The sequence below is a fragment of the Lolium rigidum genome, chromosome 6 (assembly GCF_022539505.1).
Source record: "Lolium rigidum isolate FL_2022 chromosome 6, APGP_CSIRO_Lrig_0.1, whole genome shotgun sequence".
Classification (NCBI taxonomy): domain Eukaryota; kingdom Viridiplantae; phylum Streptophyta; class Magnoliopsida; order Poales; family Poaceae; genus Lolium; species Lolium rigidum.
Window position 1 is genome coordinate 182,392,753 of NC_061513.1, and position 10,759 is coordinate 182,403,511.

The following is a 10,759-nucleotide window of genomic DNA, read 5'->3' on the forward strand; positions in this document are numbered from 1 at the left end:
CCAGTCAACCTTAGAGGTTAGGCCCGGCCCACGTACCTAATGGACCAGCCCAACTATATAGTTGACGGTCAAACTAAGTCAGTTGGTCCGGCCCGCAAACAAAATGGGCCGGCCCGCTTAAGGCGTGGCAGGCCTCGTGTGGGCCTACCATCTACCACGGGGTTTCAGCCGGTTAACGGCGTTAACTGGCAGTTAACGGTGTCTGCCACGTGTCAGTTTGCATGACGTCAGCAATCAATGGGCTCCCGAAAACACTTCTGCAACGGTCCGATTTTCCGTGGCGGAAGGGCGCCCGAACGCGACGAACCGAAAAAAACGTGGTAGGACTTTGCCTGACGCAGTTTCAACCACAGAACCCATATCGTCGGGTTAGGCCCATAGGCGACGAAAAATGGGCCTTAGTGGACGATTTTCGGACGTTGTGTATTTGAACTTTTCTTGTAGTGTATGATGCTTTGCTTAACGCTAATGGTGATATGCAAAAGAAATGGACCATCATGATGGATGATGTGTTCATATACCATGCACACACACGTTTTTTTGCTTTGCCTATTGTGTGTGTAGGTACAAGAATGCCAATGTCAACCTCGATTGAGCACGAGTTGACAAAGAGAGCTCTTGAGAGCATAATACAAGTAAGTTCAAGATCGAACCCGACTCTAATACCTTTCCCATGCTTTGCATTGAACATGTCGAACAATTTCTCTTTCTTGTGGTTCTTTTGCAAGCATGATGATGTGCTTCTTACCGTTGGTGTTGCCTCAAACAAGTTGACCAATTTCTCTTTTATTTGGTTTGTTGGCACGCACGGTTATGCAAATGTTTTCTTGGTGAACTTTTTGGATGATATGTCTTGTGTTGCAACAAATATGAGGACCAATTTCTCTTTTCAATGGTTTGTGTCCACACATGTTGATGCTATTTTGAACACTCTACCTCATGCGCTTTGGCCCAATTCTCCACTTGTTGCTTCAATGATGTTGAACAATTTCTCTTTCCGATGCCTTGAGTGCAACAATGAAAGTGAATTTATAAATGATATGGACACCATGGTCGTCTCACAATTTGGAGTTTTGTGTTTCCGGACTTGGAAGATGTTCATACGGAGTTCTTACACATTGACCTTGCACATGCATTATTCTTGATAAATTTTTGTTGTGCTAACGGTGTTGTGAACATGAAAGGACATGTCATCGATGATGTGCTCCAATATCACATACAAACATATTTTGCTTGGTCTTTGTTGTGTGAAGGTACAAGTGACTTGTGGATGAGCGTCAACGAATGGGTTCAACCCCACACTTCGACTACACAAGATCTCTCCATGAGAGCACACCGACACTTTGATAAGGTGACCTCCTTCTACATAAGGCCCCTTGCTAATCCCGTGGAACATTGGATACGCTTTGATTGTTCTCTTATTTCTCTTGTGCTATTGATAGGGTATACGACTTTCAAGTGGACATTCAAGCGTGGTTGTCATCTACCTCCTATACAAGTTTATGAAGAGCTATCGCCGAGGACGACTCTTTTTCAAGTGGGGGGAGATGATATAGTGCGACTTTCGGTCCTCAACGCATCATGTGCTTCTTCGCCAAGACAACACACAAAGGTGAATCTTCTCCTTTATGCGTGCCTACAATCGCCTATATGGAACGATATACTACTCCATACTCCATCATATATTGATGATAGGAACTCGACAACAAGTACGTATGGAAGAGAGGATGCCATGGAGACCCGAGGACGCAAGGCCGATGTCACGGAAGCATGGAAGAGAGGGAGGAAGAGGCGCTGGACACTCCAGGCCGGAACTTCCGCCCGCCACCGCCGGAACTTCCGCCCAGATACCGTCCAAGACTGAAGATGCTCGCGCTGAAGAGCTGTGGCCGGAACTTTCGCCCGCCACCGCCGGAACTTCTGCCCCGACCGGAACTTCCGCCCCTTAGGACCGGAACTTCCGCCCCGACCGGAACTTCCTCCCCCAGAGACCGGAACTTCCGCCTGTACGCGTTTCAACATGCAACTGCCTGTTTTCAGCTTGTAACTTACCCCTTCGGCCCCTACCTATAAATAGGCACCTACCCCCATCTTCATGAGGTAGAGATGATGTTTATATGAATTGGCTTATGCCTCTATTATCCCTTTGTGGATTTGGGAAACCCCCAACTTAGATTACCCATCTATTGTATCCCTCATTATCCGGATCTTTTCCATTCTAGTAATTCTATCTATTGAGAATCTCTTTCTTTGCAACTCTATTCTCAATTGATCTTTTACTCTTTGGACTTCTATTTGGATTTGTCGATCTTTTGCAAGAGATTATACCGTTTGGTCTTTGTCTTGCACTTCTATCGAGCTGGTGGTTCGGGCCAACAAGGATAATTGATTTGTGTGCGTGTGTTTGTATCGTGTTCTTCGCGTTCATCCACTTCCCCTCGAATCCCCCTCCGCAATCACACTCCCCCGGGTCAGTTCGTGAGATCGGGCAACCCACACGGGCTCAGCCCGTATCAGGATTCCACTCACAAAGAGAGGGATTTGATTGGTAGAAATATAGTCCTAGATCTCCTCTCACTTTTCCCTCAAAAAGATTCGAGAAGCATAGGAGAAATAGAGGGTTACGGCAAGCTCTCAAGGTCAACAATGGTGGAGAGCAATGGGGAAGAAGCTAAAAACCCTTGGGGAAGAAAGGGGACCTTACATAGGTCCAACACACGAAATATGACCGTTACAACCATTTTTAGACCGGAGACTCCGGTCTAGGACCGGATACTTCGTACCCCCATCCGAGAGCGAGGCACACTTTGAAACAGCAAGACCGGGGTCTTTACCGGAGTCTCCAGCGTCCCCAAGACCGGAATCTCCGGCCCTGGCCGGAGACTTCAGACCTCGGGAAAGACTGAACTGAAACGACCATAACTCGAGCATCCGGACTTCGATTTTGATGATCTTGAGTTCGTTTTTAAGCTAGAAACAAGATATACAAGATCATGTAGAGAACCATCATAGTCCAACAAGGTAGGATATAAACAAAAGGGGAAAGGTTTAACCTATCTATAATAAACAATCCGGTAACACCTCCAAAATGGAAAATGCAACAACTTATGTTAGGAAACTCGGGTTTAGGTGAACCCAATTTTGTTGGACAGATGATGACAAGAGATACCCCCAAAAGAGTAAAATTGTTAAGAACAAGTGGTTTATATTTTTCCAAGAATGTAGAGGTGAAACCTCTCAATACAAAGAACCGGGAAAAACTCCAATATCGAAAACGCAACAAGTGATTCATGCGAAATCCATTTTCGATGAACTAGAGCTTGTCATGGGAATATCACAAGCTCTAAAACATCACATGTATAATATCCAAATAACAACCAAGAAATATGATGCAAGGTGGCAAATGTTTGAGCTCTCGGAAGGATACGATTGAGTTACTCACTCGAGAGCCCTCTTGATAGTACAGCAACTAAACTATAAACCGGACTCCAACTAAAATATGAGACCGGTAAGAAAGAAACCCTATCAAAAGTATGCATTAACCTTGCGCTTTTCACTTGAGCTTGATGATGACGATCTTGACCGCAACAAGATGTAACGCCTTTCTTGATTGTGCTTGCTTTACGAAGTCTTGCAGATTGCTCCCCCATAATCCACTATGGGAGAGCTTCTTCTTCGGTGCATCTTCACATATCCATGATCACCATATGGATGGCAAGCTTCAAACATATGTTCTCTTCGAGTTGACTCATCTTAAACTTGCAATTCATTTCTTCATTCTTCATCATGTTGATGTCCTTGAAGTTAAACTTGAGGCATCACTTCATCTTCATCTTCAACACATACTTGACAATTGATATTCTTCATCAATTTCTTCTTATTTCAACCTTGAAGCCAACAATATGGTTTAAGCATTGCCTATGGACAACTCCTACAAATATAACTCAATGCAAACATTAGTCCATAGGGATTATCATTAATTACCAAAACCACACATGGGGGCTCCATGCACTTTTGGATGGTGAAAGGGAGACGGGGGCCAGAGATTTGCGTCCTGGTGTATATGGAAGTCGGGTGGAGCTTATGTTCCATGGTCAAGATTTTTCAAGGATCAAGGTGAAGCTCCTCTTCGGTGTTTTGAGGTTGCATATGGGTTATGAGCACATCAACAATGGTGGTTTTGGAGCTACACCACCCAACATAGTGGTTGAGAGGTGGTCTTCTCTGGAAGCGATGCCGCCCACGAAGTTGGTTGATTGGCGGCCTCTGCGCCATGGTTTCTCCAGGTCGAATGGTGGCCATCCTCTTCCCTCCCGGCAAGTGAGCCAGATGGGAGGCAACAACTCTCTCCTTGCGAATTCTTTGGACCAGCCATGGAGGCATCGTCGTACCAAGAGGTCTCGTCCCCGGTGCCAGCGGTGTTATGCTAGTGCTGGAAGGGTCTTGGACCCGATTGCATTTTCCACCAGGATGTTGAGGTCCTCCTTGCACAAGTTAGGGACCAAGTTGTATTTTCCTGATTTTTTGGATGTGGATGCAAAATGTACTATCTTTATTACTAATTTTTTTTGAGGATTTTATATTACTCCCTCCGATCCTAAATATAAGCCGTATAGTTTTTGGCACGAAAATTAAGAAACACACATTTAGAAAAAAATACACCATGTTTAGCTGTGATTAACCCTAGGCAATTAATGTGAGCTACTAGAGGACTTTGCATAAGCTAAGAAAACATAATCGAATCACTAAAAATATCATCCATATAAGTGGATCAACGGCATAAACCTTATATTATGGAATTTTTCTCAAAACACTATACGGCTTATATTTAGGACCGGAGGGAGTAATATATATGTGGTCTCTAGGTCCTTCTTGTGTTCTCAAAAAAAAAAAAAAGCTCTAACGGGCCAAAGTCTCATCCCAGGTCTGGCAAGAGGTGCTGCGATCTAGGAAAGGCCATAGCCACAAATCCGGTCCTCCCCCTGGATTCGCGCTCGCCTCCGTCCCAAATACCCACCAGGCCCTACACCGCAAGAGGCAAGAACCCTAGATCCCCAATCCAGCCCCGCCCCGCCCCGCCCGCGTTTGACCCCTCTCCCTGCACCTCTGACTTCTCTCTTTGCAGCCGCCTCCGCTCCAAATCCGCCCCGCTTCCTCTCCATCCCCGCGTCAGAGATCTCGAGGTGAGTGATTTGTGGTTGCTGCTAACCTTGGTTGGATTCGCGCGGCTTCTTCTCCCCCTGGCGCTCACCATTGTCTCCAATCGCAGCCAGGATGGGAGAAGCCAAGGACAACGAGGTGTACGAGGATGACCTCGTCGACTACGAGGAGGAGGTGGAGAACGTCGTGGACGACGCAGCCGCCAACGCCTCGGTTGACGTAGCCAAGAAGTACGTGACATCGATGCTTCTAGCCGCTTGCTTTTCTTGCTAGGGTTCGTGGTTGAGCGTTCTGATCTGACTTGGCACGGTTCGTGTTGTTTCGACAGGGGGTACGTGGGAATCCATAGCTCAGGGTTCAGGGACTTCCTGCTCAAGCCAGAGCTGCTCCGCGCCATCCAGGACTGCGGGTTTGAGCATCCTTCCGAAGGCAAGCTCTTGTTCTTGTTATTCGAATTATTAGATAGTAGTGGCCTCAGAGGATTCAATCCACATAATTAATGTTCCATGGATTCTTGAGTTTCATTTATTTGCTCGTTTAACAGATTTAGACATGTATATTTCATACCTGGATTAGTAGTTAGAGTACCGACGCCTATCTGATTGTATTACTACATATAATCTTGTTGCCCGTGGTAGTCACGTTTGTTTGTTGTAGCCCCCTATCACTGTCACATCTAATAAGCTTTGCTACCTGAATCTTTACGGTGAACTGTCACTGCATTGACCAGTAAAATACATTCCTCAACAAATGAAACACCATAATAAAAATCACTTGTTTCATTTGTTGTACACTTCCCCGTGAGATGCCTGCGTGCCATATATTTGATTCATGTCATTGGTATCAAAGCACTTATGCACTCTGTTGTTGTATAAGATTTTCTTGTAAGGACTCTAGAAAAGAACAAAAGGTTAGTATGAAGAAGGACAAATGCAAATAAAGAAACTGTGCAATAACGAGAAATTTTATTCGATGACTTAGTTGTTCTATTCTAGTATTAAATCAAATTCCATCATCTATCTTTGAATATGTTTCCTGTTAGCCTGTCGCGCTGTGACCATAAGTTTCCTGTTTTGCTGATGTACAGGTATAATTTCTTCTGACACTTTCTGTTGGGGGAGATGACATGGTAAAACTTTCCATTAACGGGTCCAGAAGGTTAATATTTCTCACTGGGGTGCTACTCCAATTTTGTTTGGCTCCACATCAGTGCAACATGAATGCATCCCTCAAGCCATTCTCGGAATGGATGTCATCTGCCAAGCAAAATCTGGGATGGGCAAGACTGCTGTTTTTGTCCTCTCAACTCTCCAGCAGATTGATCCCGTTGCTGGTCAAGTAGCTGCACTCGTTTTGTGCCATACAAGGGAATTGGCTTACCAGGTTTGAATACATGTTTTCTCATTTTTATTCTGTCAATGTTAGATATATCTGCTGGTGCTAATTCTCATTTTTTACTTTATACATGTAGATTTGCAATGAATTCGAGAGGTTTAGCAAGTACCTGCCAGAAACTAAAGTTGCTGTCTTCTATGGTGGGGTTAACATAAAAAACCACAAGGATTTATTGAAGAATGAATGCCCTCATATCGTGGTTGGCACACCTGGAAGGATCCTGGCTCTGGCTAGAGACAAGGACCTTCCGTTGAAGAATGTGAGGCATTTCATTCTTGATGAATGTGACAAGATGCTTGATTCACTTGGTAGGCTGCTGTTTTCTGGCATTTTTCTATGTTATAATACTCCCTCCATTCCTAAATATAAGCCATATCGTGTTTTGAGAAAAATTCCAGAATATAAGGTTTGCTACATTGCCCCTCTTGTATGGAAAATATTTTTGGTGATTTGATTATGTGTTCTTAGCTTATGCAAAGTCCTCTATTAGCTCACGTTAATTGCCTAGGGTTAATCCCAGCCAAACATGGTGTATTTTTTCCTAAATGTGTGTTTCTTAATTTCCGTGCCAAAAACTATATGGCTTATATTTAGGACCGGAGGGAGTAGTTCAAACTTAGTGCCTGCTTGTTGATTTGCACTATTTTTGTAGGCAATAGATCTCACGTTAACTATTAACTTATATATCATATTCTTCAGACATGCGTAGAGATGTCCAGGAGATCTTCAAAATGACACCCCACGAGAAGCAAGTGATGATGTTTTCAGCAACACTCAGCAAGGAGAGTCGCCCGGTTTGCAAGAAATTCATGCAAGATGTAATTTCACGCGGCTTATCTCATTTCAGTAGTGCTTCTTCCTATTTAAGTCCCTCCATCAATCTGGTGGTTATGCTCATACATAGATAGGAGAGGTGGCAGTTTGTTATCAGTAGGATTGCTGGTCGCTTGGTCATTTTTGGTGGATTGAGTTATTTGGCTACTTATTTCTTGGCATTAGTTTTGTCAATTGGTGTCTGTGCACATCCTGAGGGGCTCTGATGAAGTGAAGTCTTCTGTTCTCAGTGTGCATTGTGAACCAACCTTGAAGAAATTGGTAACTGGGGTTGGTAGGGCACCGATGTCGTAGAGTTTTAAGTCCAGTGGGAGGTTTTCTGCAATTGTCTGCAGTCTGCACATTTTTGGATTCCGCTGCATCAGAGTAAACTGCTTCTGAATCTCCTACCCTTTCATGGTCAAGGCAGACAAAGCAGCTTTCTTCTGATCGGAACTCTTATAGCAAGCACTGTTGCAATATTTGTTGGCTGCACTTTGGCAAATGTCAGTGCCAATTGTGCATAAAATGGAGCTCCTGGAGGAAGCTGAAAGTTCTGACTCGAGAAGAACTGATATGCCATTCTTTTGGAGTGGCTAGAGTTACCTTTGCTGCCAGAATTCTAATATATTTGTCTATCATTTGTCACCTTACAGCCCATGGAAATTTATGTCGATGACGAGGCTAAACTGACCCTTCATGGACTAGTTCAGGTATTGCAAATTATCCATTAGCCAATTGTGCTTCTTTATTCATCTCGTGTCAATTATTTTTTGTGAAACCCTGTCAACATTTTTTCCCTGACTCCAGCACTACATAAAACTAAGTGAGGCGGAGAAGAATCGGAAGTTGAATGATCTCTTAGATGCACTCGACTTCAACCAAATTGTAATATTTGTTAAAAGTGTTAGTAGAGCTTCAGAACTTAACAGGCTTCTCTGTGAATGCAATTTTCCTGCGATCTGCATACATTCTGGAATGACACAGGAGGAGAGGTACGTGTTTTCTTATTTCTTTTGATTGTTATTATACTGTCTTTTGATTCTTATGGGCTGATTTTAGAATTGGCCTCTTTTTGTTTACAAAACAATGGCTTGAATGTAGATCCCTGTTGACCTCTTATTCTAATGGTATCTTTCCCTGACTGTACTTGCATATGGTTTAGATTATTTGGCATTTTGCATCATGCTGTTAGTTCACATTTGTTTTGTTCAGTCTGCACAACATTCTGGTATTGGTGGCAGAAAATGCTTTGTTCTGTGATAAACCGTTGAACAGTTAGCCATGTGATTCATTATGGTGAAATTGGTCATTGATTTCTGTTTGTAGAATGATATCGTATCTTGTATTGAGAATTAACTATAGAATCAAATTATGGTACCCCCATGGTCCCATGTTATGCTCAGAATCTGGTTGAAAGCCAACATAGCAAGATCCTTCACAATAATGAGCATTGATGGTTCTATACTTCTATATACTACCTTCATCCCAAAGCTTAAGGCTTATATTATTTTTAGAAAGTCAAACTATGTCAAGTTTGACTAAGTTTTTACCAAAAATCATTAACATGAAAAATACAACATCAATATCGTTAGATAGATAATGAAATATATTTTCGTATGGTATCTGCAAAATATTATATTTGTTGATAGATTCTCCTAAAAGTTTGGTCAAACTTTACTTGGTTTGACTTTTCAAAAAATTATAAGCCTTAAGCTTTGGGATGGAGGCAGTACTTATTTAATCGTTAGTATTAGTTGATCTCTAGTGGAGTTGATGATCAAGGTTTTTCTTGCATATTAGTTCAATGATCTTGGGTCGCTCAACTGGGCACGATTAATCATCTGACTAGTCCCCCAGCAACATGGATCTGACTAGTAACCAGCTAATTATAGACTACTCTTTGAGTTGGTACCCGCAGCAACTCGGCTCAACTTTATGACTTGTAGATAAAGCGGGATATATGCCAGATCCCGCAAATCACAATAATTAGCACAAACTATACTACAGGAAACCAATCCGCATGTACCTAAATTGTGCTCTTTTGGAAACCCAATCTGCCCCGCATAGTCTGCCGCTTGCAGCCCTACTTGTAGACCATTGGTTCTATTATGTGTATCTTCAATTTGCTTTATTTTCCAGTTTTTCAGTTATTGCTCATATCTTTTATCTGAATATTGTTGCTTGCATAGGTTGACCCGGTATAAGAACTTCAAGGAAGGACACAAGAGGATTCTTGTGGCTACAGATTTAGTTGGCAGGGGAATAGATATTGAGCGTGTCAATATTGTCATAAACTATGACATGCCTGATTCTGCTGATACATACTTGCACAGGGTAATTGTACATTGCCTACTATTTGTTTTTGGTGCTATTATCTCTGGCTAATAACATATTCACCTCCACAGGTTGGAAGGGCTGGACGTTTTGGTACCAAGGGGCTTGCAATAACATTTGTTTCTTCTGCCTCTGACTCTGATGTTCTCAATCAGGTTTGTGTAACTGATTTATTTTACATTTATACTCATCTGGTATGCTCAACCTAACTGGAATTCCGCATATATATTATTTGAAGGTGCAAGAAAGGTTTGAGGTTGACATAAAGGAGCTGCCTGAGCAGATTGACACTTCGACATACAGTAAGTAAACCATCTTGTTATCTTAAATCCAAGTAGTGAATTGGCTTATTTTGACGACGTACTGTTTGTTTGTTGAGTTTATTCCGATAACTAATCTTGTAATACGAACTATAATTGTTAGTGCCATCATGAAGACTGAAGTGTGCTGCGTGAACTGGAAACTAGGAGGGTTTGCTTCTCTGATACAGAACCCTGACATTTCTATTTGATTACCATGTAAGAGATGATCCAGTTGTACCTGAGATTAGATGCGCTTAATGTTTTTTACAGTACTTCGTTATTTGTAACCAAGGGAGATTGTCTTGCCACAATTATGTTAGATTTTGGAGAACTAACTTCAGCATTTCTCTTTAAACTAGCATCTGATCCATATTTGCTTGGAAAGTAAATGCTTAATCAAGATTATAAACATTTCCAAACATCTTTGTAAATTTTATGTGCCCCAGTGGATGCTCCTAGCCGGTTAGATCATCACTTGAAAGACTAAACTACGTCTGTGTCCATGCGTGTCTTGCCGTGTGGGGTTCCTGCGACTGTCAGATTGCTCATTTGCTGGAGATGGGTTCTCTGTTATAGCAGTCTGCTGATACTCATCCTGCACCTGTATCTAAGATCTTGCCGAGCCGGTTTACTTGCCACTTTGGAGTACCTCATCTTTCGACCTGGGTTGATTCATCTTTCGGATGCTCCAGGATTTATGCAAGGGTTGCCCTCCCTCAGTGGAGCATTTTCGTCGCAGGAGCCTAAAATGA

The 10,759-nt window shown here is 42.7% G+C and overlaps 1 protein-coding gene across 2 annotated transcripts; it reads left to right on the plus strand.

The window, feature by feature from the left end:
- The first annotated feature begins 5,003 nt into the window (after positions 1–5,003).
- On the plus strand, positions 5,004–10,438 carry LOC124661484 (DEAD-box ATP-dependent RNA helicase 15). 2 transcript variants are annotated; one of them, XM_047199344.1, is made up of 13 exons: positions 5,004–5,037; positions 5,126–5,183; positions 5,270–5,390; positions 5,489–5,589; positions 6,371–6,543; positions 6,632–6,863; positions 7,255–7,373; positions 8,025–8,081; positions 8,179–8,363; positions 9,561–9,705; positions 9,777–9,860; positions 9,944–10,007; positions 10,129–10,438. In XM_047199344.1, exons 3-13 carry the CDS (start codon positions 5,275–5,277, stop codon positions 10,137–10,139), a joined length of 1,287 nt encoding a protein of 428 aa, XP_047055300.1. In that variant the 5' UTR covers positions 5,004–5,037; positions 5,126–5,183; positions 5,270–5,274; the 3' UTR covers positions 10,140–10,438. The 2 variants fall into 2 exon arrangements, with proteins under 2 accessions (XP_047055300.1, XP_047055299.1); XM_047199343.1 differs by lacking the exon at positions 5,004–5,037 and having other exon boundaries at positions 5,069–5,183; positions 5,274–5,390.
- Positions 10,439–10,759: the final 321 nt, after the last annotated feature.